The sequence below is a fragment of the Zalophus californianus genome, chromosome 4 (assembly GCF_009762305.2).
Source record: "Zalophus californianus isolate mZalCal1 chromosome 4, mZalCal1.pri.v2, whole genome shotgun sequence".
NCBI lineage: Eukaryota > Metazoa > Chordata > Mammalia > Carnivora > Otariidae > Zalophus > Zalophus californianus.
This window is the reverse complement of record NC_045598.1, coordinates 171,854,761-171,880,297: the sequence shown is the minus strand read 5'-3', so window position 1 is coordinate 171,880,297 and position 25,537 is coordinate 171,854,761. Positions and strand designations below refer to the sequence as shown.

General features: G+C 42.9%; 1 protein-coding gene across 2 annotated transcripts in view; it reads left to right on the top strand.

The window, feature by feature from the left end:
* Positions 1 to 23,997, top strand: part of SNTB1 (syntrophin beta 1) — a 229,969-nt gene extending 205,972 nt beyond the window's left edge. For both annotated transcript variants that reach the window (XM_027613914.2, XM_035727201.1), the window contains 3 exons: positions 11,402 to 11,598; positions 16,753 to 16,943; positions 20,698 to 23,997. In XM_027613914.2, the coding sequence (XP_027469715.1) occupies positions 11,402 to 11,598; positions 16,753 to 16,943; positions 20,698 to 20,790 (481 nt within the window). In that variant the 3' untranslated portion in view covers positions 20,791 to 23,997. The remainder of the gene's footprint in view (positions 1 to 11,401; positions 11,599 to 16,752; positions 16,944 to 20,697) is intronic.
* Positions 23,998 to 25,537: the final 1,540 nt, after the last annotated feature.

Genomic DNA, 25,537 nt, shown 5'->3' with positions numbered 1-25,537 from the left:
TCACGCTAAGCCTCGGAGACCTCCTCGCTGTTAGGGAGTGTGAGCATGTGCCACGGGTACTCCCTAGGGCAGCACGAGAGGATCTGCAGGCCCGTGGACCCACCCTCTGTCGGACTGAGCAGTGCGGAGTCTGCCTTCACACCCATCCGTCCCGTTCGGCACGGCCATCCCAGTGCTCACACCGACTGCTGGCCCCTTGTCCTCCCCCCATTAATCCAGCAGCTCCTTGGCGTTGGATGGGAGACGAGCAGGGGGGGCTAGTGGGGGGACTGCAGCCCCTCAGCTCACACCCGAGGATGTCTGCGGATTTGGGAGTCAGCCCAGGAGTTGGATCCTGAGACCTCGACTTGCAGTGTAATCTTGGGCAAAACATCAGTTTCTCTGAACCCAAGTCTCCTCATCTTTATTAAGGGCAATCATTTCTTCCGCTTCATACAGTTATTGATAGGACCGATGGAGACAGTACATGTAAATGTTTAGCCTATAACTGAGACCCAGTCAGTGATTGATAAATGTTAGCAATTGTTGAGATCGGGAAAATGAGTGAAATTAATGTATGAATGACTAATAAGTAATTAGACAGATTTGATCCCACAGGTAATACCGCATTTGTCAGGGACTTGTATAGTGTCTTAAAGTCGTTGAGGTATAAGGACTGGGCTAGGGAAGAGTTTGTTGCTTTGTTTGTAGGGAGAGGGAAGTGGGGAGACTGGAAGCCCTCAGCTCCCCCGAGAAAGCTAGCTCTGAATGATACTTGTAACAACACTGCAGGCCTATTGATGGCTTCTTCCTTGGAGCAGGGATGTCCAGTTCAATTTAGGAAATGTTTAACAGTCCCCTGTGAGGGGCCAGCATTGTACCAAGTGCTGAGGGTAGGGGGACTTTAAAAAAGTGCAAAATATGAGCGCTAAAAGCCAAGTGTTATAAAAGATAATTGTTCAGGTTATTTGCTCATGGTTTCGTTTTCCTAGTAAAAGAGTACAGATTTTAATCGTCATTACCTTCCATGGAGAAGTTCTTGAAGATTTTTTCTTTTAAAGATTCTATTTATTTATTTGACAGAGAGAGCGAGAGAGCACAAGCAGGGGGAGCAGGAGAAGCAGAGGGAGAAGCAGGCTCCCCGCCGAGCAGGGAGCCCGATGCGGGACTCGATCCCAGGACCCTGGGATCATGACCTGAGCCTGAGCCGAAGGCAGACACTGAGCCACCCAGGCGCCCCATCTTGAAGATCTTTTTATAATACATATTCTATACTCATGGTGATAGATGTTGAACTAAGTAAAATATGGGTGGGATAAGGGAATATGGAAGAGATAACCGGAAAACTCAAAGAATATATTTAAAAACTTAAAGTTCTAAGATTGTGGGACGCCTACATGGCTCCGTTGGTTAAGCATCTGCCTTCGGCTCAGGTCATGATCCCAGGGTCCTGGGATCGAGTCCCGCATCGGACTCCTTGCTTGGTGGGGAGCCTGCTTCTCCCTCTCCCTCTGCTGCTCCCCCTGCTTGTGCGCTCTCTCTCTCTCTGTCGAATAAATAAATAAAATCTTTAAAAAAAAAAGTTCTAAGATCGCTAAATGATAAAAACACTATTAACTTAAAAGGAAAACTTTCCAGTACATTGGACTGTCATGATGTGAGAATATCCATCGGCTGGTAAGCCTTGGTCATCTCTAGACATGGCAAGTGTGGGGGGGTGTGGGTGAATGAAATCCGTGGGTGACCCGAAGAGCTCATTATTATCTCTCACTATAATTTCCTTTCTACCTGTAGTTGACAAGCTGGAGTGTGGCCCCTTTTCCTGGTATAGTGGGCTTGTTAGTGACCGACCCCTCACCTGCCTAGACACCCTGTTGGCTGTTGGGCCCCATGAGGGTGACCAGTGTTCAAGAGCACCTGAACCATTTAAAGGGTCTGACCAGTTCCAGTTGTTTTCCTTTCTTGTGTGTGTGTGTGTGTGTGTTTGTGTGTGTGTGTGTGTGTGTGTGTGTGTGGCTTGCACTGTGGCATCTGCTGGGGGATGCTCATTACAGCAATTAAGTAAAATGAGAATGTAATATTGCTTAGCAACCCAGTTACCTAATGTGTAATTTTACTAATTTGGTAGAATCTGTGTGCTGCAACTGTTTTTGTTTTAATTAAGGATATTAATAATAATGTTTTTGTATGGAACATTTTATGCAACATTCTCTAACACCTATCCAGAATTAAATTAGTACATGAGCATCCTTTGTGAGACAGGTTTTTTTGTTTTATGTTTTTCTCAAAACCAGTCAGGCAGAGGGGCATATCTGAGGATGCGGAAACTGTGGGCAGTCTAGTACCTTGGTTATTGGTAGAGATACATTTTGCCTGGCCTCCTGAGGGAATGAGGGGATTTCTTACTGCCAAGTTCGCCCACGTCTCAGACAAAGAATTTGACCTGCAAGTGGGCTTATCCCATAGCCACACTGAGCCTTGTGGAGTCCACCTTGAGAGCCACTTTGGACAGTAGAGGTAATTTGAAAACATTTCACCTTTTCTTTTTATCTGGTTGAGGGACCCATTTATAGACAATTCTTTAAATGTAGGTAGCCTGGATCCATGCTGACCATGAACGTGAAATCTTAAGGACTCACTTTTTTGACAAAATGGTCACCTTCTACTCCCAGACCAAAAAAGAAGGTAACTCTGACTCCCTAAACGACCAAGTCACTGCTGAAAACACTAGTTGCTAAAGATGGATTTGAAGGAAGAAACAGGAAATGGATGTTAGACTAATCCCATAGAACATCTCATCCCCATTACCTTTCCAGATCACTTTTCGCCGGGAAATGAGCATTTAGTGGATGTAAACCCAAGTTTTTGGATCTAGCATTAGCTACTGTTTCATGTGGATGGAAGACCCAGGGTGGGAGAGAAGTCGTAGTATATCATAGCAAGTCATTCATCACAAACTTCTTGGAAAAGAGTCCTCCTTGTATTCTGGCTATTCATGCAGTCATTCATTTCACAAATATTTACTGAGTGCTTCCACGGGCCTGGAATTGTTCTAGGTTGTACACATACAACAGGGAACAATCAAATAAAAAAGTCCTGCCCTGATCGAACTAATGATAACAGTTGCTCATCCTATATATTCTGTTCCAGGTGCTGTTCCATGCAGTATTCACATAACTCACTTCATCCTTAGCAACAACACAATGAGGTAGGCACACAGCTCTCCCCAGTTTGCTTTTCAGGAATCTGAGGCATGGAGGATTTAGGTAACTTGCCAAGGTCACCCAGTCAGCAGAGAGCTCAGTTGGGCTATGTGACTCTGCTCTGTCCCCCCACATCCAAGGCTTCGTTCTTCTGCCCCACTCAGGTTATATGGGGCCTTTCAGTGGTTCACTTACTCAAACACCCAGATAATAGGAAATGTAGAGTCTTGCCAGAGTTTGTGGCTTTGCTTCCAACCATGGGAATGTGCGTTTGAATTCTATAACCAGGGACCAAAGCATGTCCTTGGGCTTCTCACGCAGTTTCATATAAAACTTAGAAACTGGGTGTGAATTGCAGCTTGAAAGCCCGTCCCAGGGTGCTAGTATTTTCTTCCCACTGGGTAAGAAAGATATCTTCTCTTGGGAGACAGCATTCTCTTGGTTGCTGTCACTTAGTCCTGCCACAGATAAGAGACAGATGGTCATAATTTTAAGTCTACACAAATAGCTTAAAATGTAAAATAATTGAAACATAAATAATAGCTATTTCAGAGTCCCCCTTGAGACTGCAGATCACAAAAGATCTTTGGGAAGAATCTTGGCAGGAACATCAAAAGGCTGTTCCTGGCAGAACGGGACAAACTCTGGCAGATGCATTCTCTCCTGATGCCCAACCTTTCTAAATGTGCACATGATAACTTTTTAAAAATCTTAATGTCCAGCTGACATTCACCTGCTACTTAGTATCCAGAATCCAGCTATGGTGATGTGTTCCCAAATATGGTCTGCAAATGAAGAGCCCACGAAGGGGCCTTTTCACTGCCCCATGTTTCGTAGCATTTCAGAACAGGTCAGGGTGTGTGTGTGTGTGTGTGTGTGTGTGTGTGTGTGTGTGTACTTTCCTTTGCAAAATTGAACTCATATTTTATTATTTTTTATTTTTTTTTAAGATTGTATTTATTAGAGAGAGAGAACGTGAGCGGGGGGAGAGGCAGACAGAGAGCTAGAGGCAGACTTCCCTGCTGAGTAGGGAGCCCGATGTGGGTCTCAATCCCAGGACCCTGGGAGCATGACCTGGTCTGAAGGCAGACGCTTAACTGACTGAGCCACCGTAATCTTATGTCTTGATTCTGTATTTCTTCTTCTTACCAGCTTTGGGTCATCTGCTCATTTCACGTCCGTGTCCTCTACAACTTCAGACAAGTCACTCATTAAAGTGCTCAACAGCACAGGTCTGAGACCATAGCTCTGCTTCCATTCCTGATTCAGCTGACTCTTCATGGCTCTGGCCACTTAACAAAGGACTCCTCTAACTGATAAGCTTGGTACCCAACACTTTTTCCTTTTAACTCCAAATGAATATTAAAGGAAACTGTCAATACGTTTTTTCTGAATATTTACTTCATCTGTTCCTTTTCTAGTAATCTGGTTTCTGGATAAAACAGTTGATGTAAGGAAGCCACAGAGGCCCTCGTGAACTCCTATTTCCTCTTTTCCAAAGTTAAAAAAAAAAAAAGGTTACTTTAAAAAGTCCATTACTAAATTTGGCCTGGGAACAAGGTCAAAGAATCTACTTTATTCTGTGTTCTGAAAATCAGGATATAATTTTCACTTTTCCAGTCTTGGAACCTCTGACTTGTTCTCCCTGATTTCCCAAAGATCCCCCACCCCTACCCCGCCCCGAGTTTCAGTTCTGTAGCCTCTAAGCCCTTCTGGTGTGTTGGTGTGTAATCTTCTCAGTGAGGACTCGAGTTCCTTTGAAGCATCAGGCTGCTCTTTTTCCAAATGCCATCCCCTTCTCGGCTTCCACTGCACTTTACTCAGGCTCACATCTCAAAAACATTCTTTTCATTAAAGCACAAAGCAAGAAGTTTCAAGTCACCTTCTCTCAGCCATCCATCAATAGCACTTTTGGCCTGGAGAGGCCAGCTGCCTCTTCCTTATTTTCGCACACCACAGACATCTAAACATAGTGACTCATGTCATCTTTGCCATTGTTAGGAAAACTCCCCTCGTGTGGACCCTCAATCTCCCATCCACATGACTGTTTCTTTTGAATAGTGGTTTGACTCCCAGTGAAAACATCCTGTGCTTTGAAGTGGACGTGGCCCTTGTGGGTCCTGGGGTTACTTAATTTGGAACCTAGGTATTGGGTTCTTAAGATCTTAAGGAACTTAGGCAATATTGCTTCAGTTTATGTTGATCGGAGGTCCCTGGGAGCTCTGAGATGCTCAATGAACAGTTGGACAGTACGGTATCCAGGACTGTATAGCCGATAGTATTTTATTGGTTGGAGTTGGAAATAGGCCAATACAAATTCATCTCGAGAAAGATTTCACAGAACATTTATAAATGTAATCATGCCACTGTTTTTCTCTATCTCTTCCTTGTAGCCACCACTCCTAACCCAGGGGCAGCCCACATAACTAAAAAGAGGTAAGAGAAAGGATCTTGGTTGTACCTTGTCAAGTGGCCTTGTCTCATTTTTGCAATGCCATGATTTACAAAACATCTCTGTTCGGACTTCTCAGGATGGCATCTCCATGTATTGTCTCCAGCTAACTACTATTGACAATGAAAAGCAATTAGTTGGAGATGCTATAAAGAATAAGGAAATCTATTATTTCCAACATCTTGATAGGAATGAAATGATAAAAATGTTGACAAATGTAGGGCTCCTCTTTGTCCTTGTGTCGGAATCCACTGCTCTTCACTGTTGATGGGACAGCTTTTACTCCAGCTTCTGGTTCGCCCTCTGGAGAAAGACCTCCATAATAATCGGGCTGCCCCAGTGAAGAGGAATAATTCTCCACCCATCCACCTGACCCTGGTTCATCTCTTCCACTTGTCATCTGCCAGAGGCTGGTCCTGACTTTCTTTCATATTCTTGGAGTGGGTCTCCCAAGAACGGCGGCAGAACCTGGAGTGAAGAGTTTGTGGGAATCGGAGGGAAGAGGGCATTTCTCCTCTTGAACTTGGGTCTCATCTGTTCTACTCACGCCGTGCCTAGCCTTGGGTTTGCATAGAGTAGGTGCTTTTATTAGTTGGCTAGGGCTGTCATAACAGAATACTACAAAGCAGGTGGCATATGCAACAGAAACTTATTTTCTCATAGTTCTGGAGACTAGAAGTCCAAAATCAAGGTGCCATCAGGGTTGGTTTCTAATGAGGGTTTCCTTCCTGGCTTATAGACAGCTGCCTTCTTGCTCTGTCCTCACCTGGCCTTTCCACTGTGTGTGTGTGGAGGAAGAGAGATCTTTGGCATCTCTTTTCTCGTGAGGGCACCCTCCTATTGGTTGAGGCCCTACCCTTATGTCTTCACTTAAACTTTATTAGCTCATTATAGGCCCTTTTTCCAAATACAATCAACACTTGGGGTCAGGGCTTCAACCTATGAATTTTAGGGGGACACAGTTCAGTCCATAACAGTGTTCCATAAATGTTGGTATGATATATCAGTTGGCGAATGGCAAAATCTTTACTGATTGATTGAATGAATGAGTGACTTAGTGACTTTTTTGGTGGTCATTTGAAGGTAGAGAGAAGACTTGAACAGAGCAGGAAGCTCCCCTGAGGCCCCTCATAGCACCCCCGAAAATCCAAAAGTGTTCTGTAACTTCAACTGGCAGGTCTCAGCATCTCTTCTGTCTCATTTGCTGGAGGCCAGTTGGTTCCTGTAAGGGATTAATGAGGCCACAGATGTAGGTTTCATCCCACACGGCTCAGTTAGCTTCACGTTGAGAAAGACCATTCCACTGCAGGTGTTAAGTCTGAAGCGCTAGACGAGGATGATTTAGAATAACCCAGACAGAAGCCCATGTAAGGGGACACAGAGGAGCTCATCAGGTATTCCAACCCTGACCTGACACTAATGTGAAACAGACGACAGACAAAACACGTGTGACATGCTGAGTCAGAATTGTAGGTATTTTTCAGTGGAATGGAAAATTTTAAGATAAAAAAAGATTAGAAGAAATGAAATCACCCATAAAATTAGTCGACATTTTAATGGATTTGTTTCCAGGTTTTTCTCTTACATAGTTGAATTGTATGCTTAGAGAGTTTCAATAGATCTATATACATTTCCTCACATTTGCCATGTGTGTTTATAAAATAATTTTCAAGGTCTGTGTAATACTCCACCCAGAGGAGTGTACCCATATGCATCGTGTGGATATTGGGTGTAGTTTACTTGATTTTTTTTTTTTTTTTAAGATTTACTTATTTATTTGAGCGGGGAGTATGGCGGGGGGCGGGGCAGAGGGAGAAGGAGAGAGAAACCTAAGCAGACACCATGCTGAGTGGTGAGCCAGACGCAGGGCTCGACCCCAGGACCCTGGGAGATCAGGACCTGAACTGAAACCAAGAGTCTGATGCTTAACCAACTGCGCCACCCAGGTGCCCCTGTAGGTCACTCGATTTTAATCTGGAAGAGTATATTTTTGTTACCACTATGCACAGTAGGTAGTGGACAAGACAGTTTGCTTTATCTGATTGTTTGTACATACAGCTTTGCACATTTCATTAACCCATACTGGTGTATTCAAAAGAATGCATTATTCAGCATGTCTGCTATTCTTCAGAGAGCTAATCAATTTGTTCTTTAATAGAGATACTAGAGGGTACCTGGGTGGCTCAGTTGGTTAAGCCACTGCCTTTGGCTCAGGTCATGATCCTGGAGTCCCGGGATCGAGTCCCGCATCGGGCTCCCTGCTCAGCGGGGAGTCTGCCTCTCCCTCTGACCCTCTTCCCTCTCGTGCTCTCTCTCTCTCATTCTCTCTCTCTCAAATAAATAAATAAAATCTTTAAAAAAAATAGAGATACTAGATAATTCTTGATTAGTGGAAAAATCAATTTCTCCTCTTCTCTTTTCTGTTCAATGAATGAAATTTGGTGATGAAACGAATAACAAAGTACAGCAGTAGTCCTCCCTCCAAAGGCTCTTTTCTCATCGTTACTTGTAACTCCCCGAGTTTCCCCATGAAGGACTCCCTGTGCCCTGTATCCATCAGCTGGATCCAGGCCTTTCTCACACCTTGTTACACTTGGTTAATAATTTCATTCCCTATACCCAGATCTGCCAACTGCAAGTTTGCCAACAAATTGCATTTTCCAGTTATTATTGGCTTCAATTTTATAGTCTCTCTGGAGAAAAATTAATATTGATAGGAAATTCACAAACAAGGGACATTCTCCACAAGGATGGTACCTCTTTTTCTCCCTTCGCCTGTACCTCTGTGTTACATTTCCACTGGCCCTGGATTGTGACAGAGTTGATGTTCCTTTGGTGGAAACTTAGGGATGGAAAGTGAGAACATGTCAGGCTAGGGAAAGCATAAGGGAACTAGTGTTTACGGAATGCTTCTTATGATCTCTAAGCACTAGATGAAGTGCTTTAGGTAGCTTATTATATTGAATCCCAAGCATGGGAGGCAGCAATTGCATTTTTAAAATAAGGAATCCAAGGGTAGCGGCACTAAGGGCTACAGAAAGGGTATGGGAATGGTATTTAGTACAAACCGTATGCTAGGTCTGTGCTGAACGTGGACAGTTTACAATATTATTAATATTATTATTTCATAGATTTCGTAGATTATTTCAATTATTTAATCTCTACACCCCACGTGAGGCTTGATCTCACCACCCTGAGATCAAGAGTCACCTGCTCTTCCGACTGAGCCAGCCAGGCGCCCCCAACTGATACAGATTTTAAGATTTTAAAAAGGAAGAGCTTAGGTGTATTTCCTGAAGCAACTAAAATGTAAACACCCTCGAGTATAAAAACAATTTTTGAGCAACTAAGAAAACAATATAAACTCTCGTTTTTTTATACGTACCTTATCTTAATGATTTTTTACCTGACCCTCAATCCCTTTAAAACTCATGGCAGGCTTTTGAGAAATGCTTTATTTTTCCTTTAGCCTCACCTAGATTTAAACCCAGGTCAGCACACTGTCCCAGATTCTTCTCTCCATGAGATTCATGGAACTCCTCTTTTATTATTATTTTTTATTGAGGTATAATTGATAAAATTTAAAATGCACAATATAATCATTTCATATACATATATATTATGAAATGAGTTACCACAATCAAGTTAATTAATATACCTATCACCTCACCTAGTTAGTTTTTTGGGCATGTGTGTGTGGGGGGGGAATGTTTAGATCTACTCTTTTAGCAAATTTCAAGTATACAAAACAGTATTATTAAGTATAGTCACCACACTGTATATTAGATCCTCAGGACTTAGTCATCTTATAACTAAAAGTTTTAAAAGTTTTTACCCTTTGACCAACATCTCTCCATTTCTCCCACCTTCTAGCCCCAGGCAACCATCATTCTGCTCTGTTTCTATGAGTTTGAATTTTTTCAGATTCCACATATGAATCTGAAATTCCACACCCAGTATTGTCTTTCTCTGCCTGGCTTATTTTACTTAGCCATAATGCCCTCCAGGCTCATCCATGTTGTTGCAAATGGCAGGATTTCCTTCCTTTTTAAGGCTGAATAACATTCCAGTGTGTGTGTGTGTGTGTGTGTGTGTGTGTGCGCGCATGTGCACACGTGCCACATTTTCTTCATCCATTTATCCATCAACAGACATGTAGGTTGTTTCTATACCTTGGCTTTTGTGAATAGTGCTGCAAAGAACATGGGGTTGTAGATATCTCTTTGAGATACTGATTTTGCTTCCTTCAGACATATTCTCAGAGATGGAATTGGTAGATCTGGTAGTTCTGGTTTTAATATTTTTTGCGCAACGTCCATACTCTTTTCCATAATGGCTGCACCAATTTACATGCCGACCAAAAGTGTGCAGGGGTTCCCTTTTCTCCACATTCTTGGAAACATTCATTATCTCTTGGAAACTTCTCTATCTTCAAAGAATTTTACACCCAAAAAGTTTTTCAACGAAACTTTTTCTCCAAGTCGACATTGCGGACCACCCCTCCCGCCAATACCAGCTTTGTGGGTGAAAGAAAGCTCTTCAGTTATACAACAAGCTCGTTGCTAGAAATTCAACAGCGTGTGATGTTTTAGTTCACCAATAATTTTGCTCTATAATATTTAAGCTTATGAGAGAGAATAAGCTTTTGGATTTCCTTTGTGCAATTTTTAATCTGGAGGGAATAAGCCCTTTGCCTAAGAAAGTACCTCTCCCGTGCACCAAGGTGAATAGACACCTGGCATTTCCCTAGCAAATGGTAGTATTTCTTTCTATATTAAAAGATAAGGCTGGAAATGCAAATATCCTAGGGAGAAGTAACATTTACTAAATTATACTCGCGCTCTCCTGCAAATTATTGATAGGAGCATTTCTCCCCAATGGGGGTTGAGATATCAAGGAGCAGGAGAGAACAGGAGAGATCCAGGGGTTTAAAGGGGACACGTGAGAAGTAGGAGCCTGTGTGTGCTCAGAAAGTAGCACTCAGAATCTGAGAGTCCTCATTTTTTCTGTCTGGCCTTTTGGAAAATATGTACTATGGGAGTCACATTTATGCTGAGCATGTGTTTTAAAGCCAATGTGAACATCGTGTGCTTCACACCAATCACTCTCGGAAATCCCTGAAATCTCCCATAAAGTGCAATTCTCTTCCAGTTCTCAGGAAGCCTGGCATGGCTAGTTCTTCCTGGGCTTTAACACAAGGGCACAGATTGCTGCTTCTTCCGTTGAGTCTCCTGGTGGTTTGCTTGCACTGGGAGGCTGTGTGCTCGACGGACGCGTACCCAGAAGGACATTTGGTGCAGCCAGATGCTCCAAACTACAAGAAACATGGGGGAATGCAGTTGAACGCAGGGAACAGTGTCATGCTCACCCTGGGACATACACATGTCCAGGAATGGAATGGAGAGGAAAGGGTTGATACACTATTTAAATTGTTCTCTTTTGCACTTGCTCAATTCTCTTTTTGGCTGAGTGAGTATAGTTGAATTTGTCTCATTAAAGTCATGTCATGCAACTCTGCACCTGTCACCAGACACAATCCCGGCCACCTTTAAGTCTCACTCTAGCCCTAGGGACGAACTAGCTGAGCAGAAGGCAGAAAAACCACAGTGAATGCTGGTGCTAGAGCGGACCCTTTGGTTCTAGGGTGGAAAACCGAGAGCAAATCACCAATTTGGGAGCTTTGTACCAGGTGACACAATTCAGGGGAACACAGTGGTTTCCAGTCTGATGATTTTCTGTCTCTCTCTCTCTTTCTGTCTCTCAACAGGCTGGTCCATTCAGGTCCAGGCAAAGGATCGCCCAAGGCTGGTGTGGATCTGTCCTTCGCGACACGAACAGGCACCAGGCAGGGGATTGAAACACACCTGTTCAGGGCCGAGACCAGCAGGGACCTCTCCCACTGGACGAGGAGCATCGTGCAGGGCTGCCACAACTCGGCGGAACTGGTCACCGAAGTCACTACCGGTGAGCACCCCTGGCTCTCCAGCACCAGCACACCCTCTGCTCCATCCCAGCCTCAATGTAGTTTCCAGTATTGGCCTTCTGGGCTGTTTGGAATTCCCGAAGTGAACTCAAATTCTTCCAAATTAGGGCACTGTATGCCCTACTCAAATGTAAGCCTTTTCCCATCTCCATTCAAGAAAAGTTGGCAATTCGGGGAGTCAGATGTCGTTTTCCTGACTGTGACCCCAGGGTGGCTTCCTGCAGGCACGAGCTTTGAGGCACCAACCAGCAGGTTCTTGTTATAAACATAGAGACTGACTCTGGGTAATTTATCACAGAATAAAATTCTTGGAAATAATAATTTTGGTAGCTCACGGAGTTGATCCAGAAACTGGGGCACTGATTTGTGAAAAAGAGCAGGAAACAGAGGCATCCAGGTGGGGGGGTGGGGGTTTCCAACAGCAAAGGGCAGAGCCTTGGGAAGAGCCACCGGTGCCACTGGTCTGAATGTTGAAGCCGAGGCAGGATGGAGGGACCACATGGTGAGCGCAGCCCCGTTCATGCAGAGCCCTAAGAAAGGCCTAGTGAGTGCGGGAAGTGGGATTTACATGGATTATTTACATGGGTTACATGTGTGCAGAAGGAAGAACCCTCTATACTGTCCTATTTATTGAGTGTACTCATGACGTGCCAGGCATTTCATATAATGTCTCTTAGTGTTTTCCACACTATGAGAAACAATCCTGCTGTGGGTCCAGAAGTCAATGAGTCGAGGCAAGACTAACATTTAAAAAATTAAATTAAATGGAATACACATATCAGTGTAAATATTGCTTAGATTTGTGGAACTTTGGATTCAGGGGTGTGTGTGTGTGTCCCGGGTTGCAAATCATTGCCTTATCTTACCTAATCCTCACAATTCCCTTGCCAATCTGATTTTACCGAATAAGTAACTTGTCCAGGATCTCACAACTAATAAATGACAGAACTGATTTTAACGCAATGTTGTGTCATTCTAAAGACCATTCTTCATTGACTCTCGTGTCTACTGAGACATGGATCTCACGGCTGTACCACTGGTGAAAACCCAGCAATTCTGTTCAGGCTGCTGTGATAAATGAGTTTCATGCCCCTCTCCAAATCAGATGATTGATAGGTGATGGATAGATGACAGATAGATATAAATGCATCTATACGTAAATATATAGATAATTTAATTTTTTAATTGGGCAAAGGTAAAATTGGAGACTAGAAACTAATACGAATCTCAGCTAAAACGAATAAGCTAAGTATATACTGTAAAATCTTGTACATTGGGACACCTGGGTGGCTCAGTCGGTCAAGCACCCAACTCTTGGTTTTGGCTCAGGTCATGATCTTGGGGTCATGAAATCCAGCCCCACATCGGGCTCCGTGCTCAGCACAGAGTCTGCTTGAGGTTCTCTCTCCCTCTCCCTCTGGCCCTGCCCACCTCTCTAAAATAAATAAATAAATCTTTAAAAAAGTAAAATAAGATCTTGTACATTTGCTAAGGTGGATTCCATATGAACCCAGTGATTTTCAGCAGCCAGCACAATGTACAGTTAACAGTGTTCATGATGCTATTGCTCCTGATTCTGAGATCCAAGATTGTTTCTGGTTCTGAGATCGAAGACCAGCCCCTCTTCCAGGTCTCCTGCCGTCACTCGCAAGGAGGCCGTATGTGACAGAGTAGCTGGATCCTCAACAACAGTCTTCCAGTAAATCCACCTTTAAGTCCCACAGGGTTGTTTCTTAGAATACTCTCTGCTCACCCTCTTCTATCATGTTTTCTTGCCTGTTGTTTCATTTCTCTGTCTCTGAGGAACCAGTACAAAGTAATAGCCACAGTGTAGGATTTAAGTCAGAAAGGCCTGGATTCAAATTCCAGTCCTATTTCTTTCTTTTTAAGATTTTATTTAGTTATTCATGAGAAACAGAGAGAGAGAGAGAGAGAAGAAGCAGGCTCCCCACTGAGCAGGGAGCCCGATGCGGGGCTCGATCCCAGGACCCTGGGATCATGACCTGAGGCAGACGCTTAACCGACTGAGCCACCCAAGCGGCCCTCCTATTTCTTCCTTAATCTCTTACTCTTACTTGCATCTCTTGTTTTCTTCATCTGGAAAAAAGAAGGAAATAATAGTACCCACCTCATAGAGTTGTCAAGAATGAAGAGAAATAATCCATGTAAAGCTCCTAGCACAGTGCTTGACATGTAAGTAAGCACTCACTACGTGTTAGTATTAGTTGTTACTCTTGTCATTATTTCCCCAGACCTGTGCTGTCCAGTATGCTAGCTTCTGGTCATGTGTGGCTATTTAAATGTAATGTAATTAAATGAATTCCTCAGTCACACGAGCCACATTAGAAGTAAAGTTCTTTTTGTTTTACCCCTAAAAGCCCCAGATTGCTGACCTCCACCCCCAGAGATTGTGATTTAGCCGTTTGGGGTTGGGGTGCAAGAATTTGTACCTGATAACGTCCCAGTTGGTGCGGATGCTGCTGGGCCATGGAGCCCTCTGGGAGCAGCACTGAACAGGGAGCAACCTCCCCCAGGAGCAACTCCCACCCAGGAGTAGTCGAAAAGACGGGACACACGTGAGCGTGTGGTGGGGTTTCTCCACGTTTCCTTTGCTCATGCAAACATGAAAAACCAGATGTTTTGTAGAATGTCTGCTGCAGCAACTCCAACAAAATCAGTGTCTTTCTGTAATTACCCTGAAACAGATTGGTGCCCCCCACCATTTCCCATCATCGTTGGAAACATTTGAGAGTGTCACCGAAGCTCTTATTTTTATGCTGAGTCTGGCAAGAAAAACTAGAGTTTTGGACCTGGGAGTCGGAAAACCAGAAAACTAGACTTAATGAGCTGATGATATGTGTAAATGCTGGAGAAGTTCACGCTCCTTGCAACAAATTCAGGAGTGTTCTAGGAAAGAATGGAAAAGGCCAAGGGGATTTGGTTTAGTTTACATTCCACAGATTTTGTAAAATCTTCCTCTCTCAATAAGCTGAACTCTACTTGGATAGGAAAGCCATGGGGCTGTTGGTAGACCAGCCAAAGGAAATAACAAAGCACTGTGTGCACTGAGCTAGCTGGGTGGCGGAAGAGAAGAAATTCTGGAATGACCACAGGTGCAACCCAGTTACAGACTGAAAGATGCCTTCAGGGAGTTGGGGAACGGGGCTTATGTTTTAATCAGAGCTTCAATTAACTTGCTAATGTGTTCGATTTGTCCTGTGTGGATTGAGAACATCTTCAGATAATCAGTTCCATTCTATAAAGACCGTGAACACCAGCTGAGGTCAACTAGAATTGAAAGTAACCACAATCAGTTGATTCTGAATATGTGAGGGCGTAGCTTTAAAGTTCAAATATAGACGAAGAAAAAAGAAAAACATGGTTAGAGCTCATTTGCCCACTTATTCTACAGGTAATAGAAGTAGGGAGTGTCAAAAATAAGGATTCAAGATGGGAAGCCATACCTACACCCATGCCACTGTCTTTGGCCATCCCAGGACTGCAGGGATGGCAGGGGTCTGCGGACCTTCGGAGAAGATGAGATTTACGGAGGGGCTGTAGCTCAGAAGGACTCAGAAATCTATTAGAGAGTGTAGTGCACCTTTGGGAAATACCAACCCTTAGTTACAAATTGAAAGATGCCTGTGGGAAGTTGGAGGAAGGGGTACACTTTTCACCAGAGCTTCAATTAAAAGCCGCCTCATTCTGTGAGCCGATAGAGTCCCCTGTTTCTTTCCCCCAAACCTTGAAGGTCCCCCAGCCATACAGTTATTACTCTCTTTGCCAAGGTCCCTCTCCACATCCCTCTGTATCCTGACTGCCAGAGTATGAGAAGGATACATGGCACCGAGTGCAAAGAACTTGAATTTTGAATTCTAAGCCACCTCAGTTGTGACAGATTTCATCTGTCTGAGCTTTGCTTTTTTTCACCTGTCATATTAAGCTTAGGTCCTGCTTCAGAAGTTTGTGGGAAGGTGAAGTTCAGTTGGCTTATAAAGCCGAGCTGAGCTAAGGATGGTTCCGCGCAGTCATAATGCCCTGACTCTTACCCCTTCCAAACCCCATCCCCAGCCAGGAAAATGTCCTGGTTTCCCTAAAGAGCTTTCAGATGTCTGTGAAGGTCTGAGCCAGTTTACTTGCCAGGATCTGTTAAATGTGGAGTTCTGTGAGGCAAAAAATCCAATCTGATACTTAATAACCTTTTTCAGAACTCTTTGATCAAAGGTTTGAACCTTCACAAGTCTTCCTAAATAGGAACTAGGATTCTGGGGCAGTCCCCCATCCAGCTCATACGCTTCGAGTACTGATAACGTTTTCCTAAATGCAGTGAGGACCACACATAAAAGCTGTCCTGATCAAGAGGTTTTAGTTTTGTTCCTTTGGATCGGAGGGTCCCTTGTGACCACCGCCTGCACGGTTCCTGAGTGTCACACTGGGCAGAGACAGGAAACAACCTTCTCCATGGAAGGAGCCACCTCTGAGATCTCTCTGCAACCCAGCTTCCCCAGGACCCAACGATCATCAGATCGCCTGGGAAAGTTTTAAAACACTCATTTCTATTTATAAAATGAGCTTAGTTTGACTTTTTAAAAACTAAAAGTGGGATTATTTTTAAGCGACTTACTCCCGACTTCTTAGGTGTGTTACACTTGTTAACATCGGTAATGGAATGGAGGAATGCTCACTCCTTTCACCAGGTGGTGGGCATGACACAATGGGGTGTGTGCGTGTGTGCGTGCATGCATGTGTGATGACGATGACAGCTCAGAGCTAGCTTACCCTCAATCAAATGTCAGCTTTTTCCCCCCCGACCCCTGAGACAAGGCCAGTGGAAGGCAAGTACGCCCATCTACCTATGTGCTGTCAGAGGGTCAGATAAGGGCTGGAGCCCAGATAAAATTCAGTAAATCCCGGCAAAAGGAATTCTTTCAGCTTATCTCCCTTGGTTTCATGGGACAAGTTAAATTACAACATCAAAATCAGTCCAAGGAGAATATTTTCATGAGCAATGACTAGTTTTCAACTTGAGAAGAAATGTGTGGCTGGCCCTGGGACTGAGGAGGCTTGCAAGGTAAGTGCCCGGGAGAATGGATGGACTTGCTGTTGATACCGCGCTCTCTCCTCTCTCCCCTCAGCTTGCACCTACAAAAACCAGGAGTGCCGCCTGACCATACATTATGAGAATGGATTTTCTATTACCACTGAACCACAGGAGGGTGCCTTTCCCAAGACAATCATACAGTCTCCCTATGAAAAGCTGAAAATGTCCTCAGATGATGGAATCAGGATGCTGTACTTAGATTTTGGAGGCAAAGATGGAGAGATTGTAAGTGTATTTCTGTAGACAGTGTGATTTCACATATTTTTCATGGGGCAACACATCTGTGAGGGCTCGCAAACATAACACAGCCTTATTATATTTATTTAGCCATTGACTATTTGCAAAGTACTTGCAGGTTCATGTCTTATTTGATCCTTGAAAAACTATGATTAGATCCAATTATTCCAAAGAGCCTTACTTTGGTCTCCTTTTCCACTAGCATACCAACTAAATATTTGAATCAAGGTATCTTAGTAAGTCAGCATTAAATTTTTATCAAATAGGGTCCCACCAGCTTCAAAATGCACCATTCATTTTTCTTAAAAGAAGATTTATTTATTTATTTTATTTGAGAGAGAGCGTGCGCGCACAGAGGGAGAGGGAGAAGCAGACTCCCCGCTGAGCAGGGAGCCTGATGTCGGGCTCGATCCCAGGACCCTGGGATCATGACCTGAGCCGAAGGCAGATGCTTAACCTACCGAGTCACCCAGGTGCCCCTGCACCATTCATTTTTTTTTTTTAAGATTTTATTTGACAGAGAAAGACACAGTGAGAGAGGGAGCACAAGCAGTGGGAGTGGGAGAGGGAGAAGCAGGCTTCCCGCTGAGCAGGGAGCCCGATGTGGGGCTCGATCCCAGGACCCTGGGACCATGACCTGAGCTGAAGGCAGCCGCTTACCGACTGAGCCACCCAGGCGCCCTGCACCATTCATTTTTAAAAAAGTATCAAACATCTAATCTAGCCTCGGGGGTGTAAGGATGTAAGCTGAGCAGGGCCAGCCAGGTGGGGGGGGTCTCCGAGGAGTACAACACGTGGAGAACACAGAGGTGGATGGTCGGGACCAGGGGCGGAGTAGAAGGGGCAGCAGGAAACGAAGAGAAACTTGGTCAGCAACACCCACGTGGAGAGAAGGCCAGACAAGAGCCCAGAAGTTTTGGGCTAACGGCAAATAATGCCTAACAAAATTAGCAAATTTGTCAGTTAAAGTAACTTTTATACTTCTATCAATAATATGCAAATAGCCAGTGTGTTTAAATTCATGACTTCCTGCGATCGTTACTGCCTATTTAAATAAAAAAGTGTCCGGTGACTGGGTGGCTCAGTTGGTTAAGCGTCTGCCTTCAGCTCAGGTCATGATCCTGGAGTCCTGGGGTCGAGTCCCACATCGGGCTCCCTGCTGAGCGGGGAGTCTGCTTCTCCCTCTGACCCTCTTCCCTCTCGTGCTCTCTGTCTCTCATTCTCTCTCTCAAATAAATAAATAAAATATTTAAAATAAATAAATAAATAAAAAAGTGTGGGGCACCTGGGTGGCTCCGTTGGTTAGGCGTCTGCCTTCGGCTCAGGTCATGATCCCAGGGTCCTGGGATCGAGCCCCGCATCGGGCTCCCTGCTCCGCGGGAAGCCTGCTTCTCCCTCTCCCGCTCCCTCTGCCTGCCGCTCCCTTCTTGAGCACTCTTTCTCTCTCTCTCTCTCTGTCAATTAAATAAATAAATAAACTCTTAAAAAAAAAAGAAAGAAACAGATTGTAGAGTTTAAATAAATAAATAAATAAATAAATAAGTGTATTTCTTCAGCTCCATGGAGGGGTGAGAATTGCCTGTTCTTTCTAGCAAGTATAGTTAATTGACATTCTCAGGAAGACCTAGCATCTCATTTAAGCTGTCAAATGCCGAACTTTTAAGAGGACCTTGATTCTGTAATAACTAGGCTCTCTTTAGGTCCTTCCTAAGTCACTAGGTTAGTCAACAAATATTCATTGACTTCCGCTTGATAACAGGGATGGGGAATAGATAAAATGCCCAGGTAAACCTCAATTTTAAAGCTCCAGTAATTTCAGTGAAGCTTCTGGCCTTCCTCCATCCCTCCCTCTGCCGTCAGCCTGTTCAGCGATTTCTCCCGGGGGACTGGACTGGTACTGCTCTGGAAACCATTCAGGGGGACGGAGCAGGGGCTGACAGAGGGGAGAGCCGAGACCACACTTGAGAGCATAAGGCCTGCATTTCCCAGGCGGAGCACGGCTGCTGTGGATGACGTCACACCAGCGTTGTGTGTTGCAATGAGTTAAGTTCAGCCTGAAGCAGAAGTTTGGAAACAAACAAGTGATTTGAAAGTCCATTTTACTAAGAACACTTATAGTTCAGTTGCTGCTCTATCAATCATTCGACTGAGTGCTCTTTCCTAAAGGTGACTGACTGCTCCCTAGCCAAAAAAACAAAACAAAACAAAACCAAAACCAAACCAAAACCTAAAAGACAAAAGGCTCTTGGCCTTAGCCTTAGCTTGAAAAATCAAGGCTATTTTTGCCTGTGGGGAAAATCACTTATGTCTAAATTTCAGCCTTTCTGAAGCCTGTAATTACAACCTGACTTGGAAGATGTAGGCAGGACTGAGTTTTGCTGCCAGTCCGTTTGGCTGAGAAGTGCAAAGTCACGCACGGCTTCCCCAGGCCTAGTTCTGCAACCCCAGCAGGCAGCACCTTCAGGCCTTTCCTCTCCCTTCCTGGGGAAGGGAGCAGACATGGGCTGTAGGAAATGGAATAAATTGAGGGTCAAGAGACCCGTGTTTTCTTTCTGCATCTCTAACTAACTCACCAGTTGTCTTGGGCAAATCCTTTATGTCTCTGGATCTGAGTCTCTCTGTCCATAAAATACAGTGACTGAAGTAGGTTCCTTCCAAAAGTTGGATCTGTGTTAGTGAGACTGAATACTGTGGTTCTGTCTTGAGTGTGGCCATACTTATTCTCCCCTGTAAGATCTGTGATCTCAGAAAGTTTTAGAACTTCTTCAAATCTTAGTTTTCCATATAAAACATGCAGATAATGGCAATAAGCTCACAGGGGTTTTGTGAGAATTAAATAAGATGGTGTAGAGGAAATATTTAGCACAGTGCCCGATTCATGATAAATACAACCCTAACTTTGCTAGATGTTATTATACGTCCAGGTGGTTGCTCCCCAACAGTGTCATCAGCAGAAGAGAATTGGGAACAACTCCTCCAGTTTTCCTGACTTAGGTGATAAAAATTCCACCTGACTCTTACTCTCTGGTCATGTGCTGGGCCACACGTAGGAACACACTGAGAAGGGTAAGACTTTAGCAGGGGCCTTAACAGGCGACGCCCCTGCTTACAGCAATCCAGGGGCATAGGATAGTGGGACACAGCTGCTGAGCAGCATGGCTTCCCCATTCTGAGTTTTCACACACAGTATCTCATTTAATACTCTAGTTACCCTGTGAATTTGGTAGGACTGGGGAAAATTTTAAGTGACTTGTCCAAGATTATATATCTCAAAAGTGTTTTTTTTTTTTTTTAAGTATTAAAACCGGGGCTCACGGGGCGCCTGGGTGGCTCAGTCATTAAGCGTCTGCCTTCCGCTCAGGTCATGATCCCAGGGTCCTGGGATCGAGTCCCACATCGGGCTCCCTGCTCAGTGAGGAGCCTGCTTCTCCCTCTCCCTCTGCTGCTCCCCCTGCTTGTGCTCTCTCTCTCTGACAAATAAATAAATAAAAATCTTAAAAAAAATTTGTGGTACTGATATATATAAATTTCACAGAACCTATTTCGGAAACAAAGATAGATGTAAGAAATAAGTTCAGAGTTATTTTTCTAAATCTCATTGAAGGGCAAGGATTTAAAACCATAATTGCTCCAGTTAACACTTAAAAGCAGGAAGTGCACAGATCCGTTTGATGTGTAAATCGCTCTTCTGCATCAAGCATCAATTTAAAATCACTCACGCTCTCTTCTTTTGAAATTTCAGCAACTAGACCTTCATTCCTGCCCCAAGCCGATTGTTTTCATCATTCACTCCTTCCTGTCCGCGAAGATCACAAGACTGGGCTTGGTGGCCTGAACAGAGCAGAGGGGTGACTTGCCTTAGAGAAAAGGAGGGCTGGTGACATCAGACACTATGAGCGGCACACCATTTGTGGCATGCCACGGTCAGCTTTGGATCCCCAAGTCCTCTCACCTGCCCGACTTCTCTGTCAGCTTCACTGATGACAAGGGGGGCCCCCAAGAAAACACCATGAGAAATATCAGAAAGAAAGCGGGCTTTTTAGAACAGTAGAAGGGTAAAGAGGTGAGGGCAAATGGAAATAAATACACACAGCCTAGCTTTGAAATAATGACAAGCAGGGACATCACGAACATGAGAACAGCACGCGCAGATCTTAATCATACCAGTTTCTAGGCAACTGGTTCACCCAGGTAAGCAAGAACTGAATAGTTGAGGAATGGACATTTTCACCTCTCTCGCCCCCAGTAACAATGATCCCTTGTCTTATTGTGATTTATTGCCTACTTCTAATTGAGTTGACTTCTGCTGGTAAGAAAAGAGAAAGTGCTTCAAATGGAAACCCACCTTTTATTTTAAGTATGAAGCAGCTGTAATTCTCTTCTTAATGAATTATCTTTCAATGATGTAGAGTGATCCTGAAGTATTCTCATTAGCATATGCTGAGCAGGAATTAAATAAAGCATCAGATACTGATCTGAGCTGGAAGCTGGTGGAATCTGAGCCAAAGTAGACTGTTTATATTGCAAAGCTTCACGGTGCAGAAGAGTAGTGTGCTTGAAAGACGATTAATCTGGGGACTGCACTCACACCAAGGTGTGCTATCTTAGAGCCAAGACTGATAGCTTTACTTATAGAAAGCAAATTATGGATATTTTTTTAAAAAGATTGTCATTTGAGATGTATATGTAACATATATATCTCATATATATAACATATATATAAACAACTTACATGTGGTTAACTAATTATCCCCAATCCGTGGTTTTCAGTGGAAGTACTGAGCAATTTATTGACCCTTGTTTCTGCCTGTGCTTGTATGCATGCATTTTCAAACCAGTCCTAGAGCAGCCTCATATAATTCTGACAGTATCCACAGCTCTTAGGCATTCCAGGGAAATAATACAACGACCTGATTATTTTTCTACAAGAATATTTTTAGACAACATAGAGCGTATTACTGATTTAATGCTTTTATTTTTACCTTTCAATACAAATTCACCAAAAAGACACCTATATTATTTGATTTTGGAGTCACCTTCCTGGAACCTTAAAAATTAGTTCTAGAGTTTACGTAAGCATTTGTAACCCTTCTTTACCCTGTAGTTTACATAAACAAATGCTCTGGATTTGATGTGTGTTTTTTTTTCAGAATTGTCCTTCAGCAAATACCTATGCAAAGAGCTTTTAAAAGTGAAACTGTTTTAAAGGGATGTAATTTTGCCCACTGAGACACATATGTTTATTGAGTTACAAAGCAGCGTCCAAAGTATGTATCATGTAACACTAGTTCCAAAGGGCATTGACTGAGGGGTGTTTTGGGGGGGGCGGTGAGAATGAGGTTTGATGATCAAAAATGTGTTAAATATGGAGGTAGGAAACAGATTTCATGATCGTGGGCCTCCTCAAAGACTTTAGTGTAAACATTGTGATTCTTCAAGGGGGTATCCCATGTACTTACAGAGCACCTTTCTGACAGAGCATTTTATGAAGCAAATGTTTTAAAAAAACAAAAACGGGTGCCTGGCTGGCTCGGTCGGTAGAGCATGCGACTCTCGATCTCAGGAGTCTCGAGTTCAAGCCCCATGTTGGGTGTAGAGATTACTTTAAAATAAAATAAAAAATAAAGTAATAAAATTAAGTAAATTAAATAAAATTAAATAAAAGCCACCCGTTTGCTGGTAGATGAGGTGAGCCTTAACACTTTGGGAAAACACAGCTTTAGGTCACTGATTTTGTTTTTGGTTTTTTTTTTTTTTGGTTTCCCATTTTAAAATGCTGAAGAGTGAAATTCCACCCTGAATATTATAGGAAAGCTTTGATGCATTTATAAATTATACTGCACTCTTTCATTACATATTTTCGAAGTCACTGGAATGTTGTTATATAAGAGAATTATGCATTGTAAATAACATTAAAATACATATAATAATGCCAATAGTTCAGTTCAACAATATGTAATTTAAGGTGCTCAGTACTACATGAAGTATGAGTTAATTACTTATAATTAAATTGCAAAGATCCTATTCTATATTTATAGAAAAATTAAAGTGATAATTACAAGTATTTCTTCATCACTTACGTTTTAGACTGATTAATAAATGGGTGGGGTCAACAAATTACTTTCTCTGCATTTATAAAAACTTAATTTAAATATTTATATTTTAGAAAAAATACATTTGAATAAATTAATGCATTTTCTGAATTAAAATGTATTAGCAAGAAGTAGACAATTTTACTAAGAGATTTGTGTATATGAATCCTTGTTTTTTCCTTCAAAGTTAAGTGTATCATATCAGAGTGGCTATGATGAATCAATTTCAAATACTCATTTTTCCTTGTTCTGAATTGAGGAAATTACATAATAATTTTACACTGTAGATTTTAATCTTGTCTTCATATGTGTTATGAATGTTGTGAATGACACACAGACGTCTGGATCATGCCTGGGTACAGTGAATCAATGGATTCATTTTGGGGAATTTGTTTTTGTCCAGTCTGCTCTGTGCTTAATCCGTTTCTTATTTGAATCAATGAATTATTAAATTCACGTTTGTCCCTTTAAGGCCAAATCAATACAAATGGCTGATGTTTCATCTGTACTTAGTGGGAAGCCACCCATTTGCTGGTAGATGAGGTGAGCCTTAAGCATCCAGGGATTTAAAGAAGGCCAATAGGAATACAGTTAGCAATCTCTTTTCTGACTTGAACTAAGTAGAAAAACCATCAACCTCTTAAAAACACCCAGGTAGAGGCATTTAATTAATTTTTTCGATTGATGTAATTAAAATGCTGAAAAATGCATTCGCCTGAAATTAACGAGCAGAGCCTTTCTTTTACAAATATTAGGTATTCCATCTTGAGGGGATTGGAGTGGACTGGGGTGAGGGAGTAATATTTGAATGTACGTTTAGTTAAAAAAATGTGCCTATGTTTATAGCACCATGGATATCATGTAAAATTTATATATGAATTAAATAAATATTCACCTCTGAATATGGTGGACTGCCTGGTGGTTTCATGACAGCCACAGAGGGAGTGTGAAAACACAACTTGCTACTCTCTTCCTCCAGGACTGGCTCTGGAAGGTGCTAATGGGTAAAGGGGATGCCACTAGAAAATTTGGTGTGTGTGGGGAGGGTTTGCGTCTAATTTCAGGTCTGCATCTGGGCCTTAGGGATCTTGGCTCTCATTTTAACTAAGTTTTCATGGGATTTGACCTGTACACCAAGCTCCAAATACTCGAGTTCTCTGTAGTACTACAACTTGGTTTGTGTTTCAATTGCTTATAATTAATGTCAGTCTACGGCTGAGAAGTCTTTTTACTATTTGAAAATTGGGATTACATTTAGAACTGTAATCTCACTTCTGAAGAGACTTCAGAGGTCATCAACCCATTAGTGCTCGAAGTTTATTTGTAATTTTAGCAATACTACCTTAGGATCTTAGGGTATATGATTTGCTAGTAACATAGGAACGCAGTATATCCATAAAAATGAATATACACCAATTAAATGTTTAAAACATTCTGTACCACCTAGAGTCATCCTGCATACACTACTGGTCCAAGTATTCCATTTGGGGAAATGCCGACCTTGTATGTGTTTCCATTGAACTCAGGCATCTCTTCCTGAGCATCCCTTGCAGTTGTTCATTCTGCCTGAAATCAAAAGTTTTCTGCGATGGGGTGGGAGCTCCTTCTCTCCCAAGGCAGGTCCTTCCACTGCTGGATGGTGGGAGTTGTTGCAGAGTTCTGATATTAGAGCCCAAACTTAGGTCTGCCTTTCAGTCATGACCCTGTTCTACCCTAGAAAACACTGGAAGTCCAATCTCTTTTCCACATGAATGTCCTATAGAATAAAAAGACCTATCGAGGCTGGGAGCTATTAGGAAATAGAAAATGATCTGAAAATGGCTTTAAATAGGACACCTAAAATTCCTTTTTATCTTTAAAGAACCAATTGGCCAAGATTGAAACTCTCCGTAATACCTAGTGGTGGAGAGTGATGGGAAAACCGGCATTTACTTACACAGCCATCGGTAGGTATACATTTGGCAATAATTTGGAGGGTAATCTGGCAATATCTATAAAAATTTTAAAACACATGTACATTTTGACTCTAAGAATTTATTCTAGAGATAAAAGTGCACAAAGACTAACATATATAAGGAACATATTGGCAGCATTAGTTGCAGCAAGAAGCTAAAAAGGTCAATAAGACCATCAATAGCTAAATAAATCCCAGCACACAGATGCACTAGATTCTGCAATGTTACAATGATCCATCTCTAAGTACTACTGTGGACGAAGTTCTTAAATGCAACTTCTGCAAAATGCAGATAAAAACACAGATACATAGATATGTATTCCATGTGTTGTTTAAAAAGTAGTTCCAGGAAGAGCGGCACCTGCCAGGACATTTTGGAAATCTGAGCTAGTGTTGTTTTGTCACCACTATGCTGGGGAGTGGGGGCACACTTAGTATTTACTGAACAAGAGCCACAGCCGGTAGACTTCCTGCAATGGGAGGACAGTCCCCCAAATCCAATGGGACCGTTTCCCACACAACTGTTTTGTCCTCTG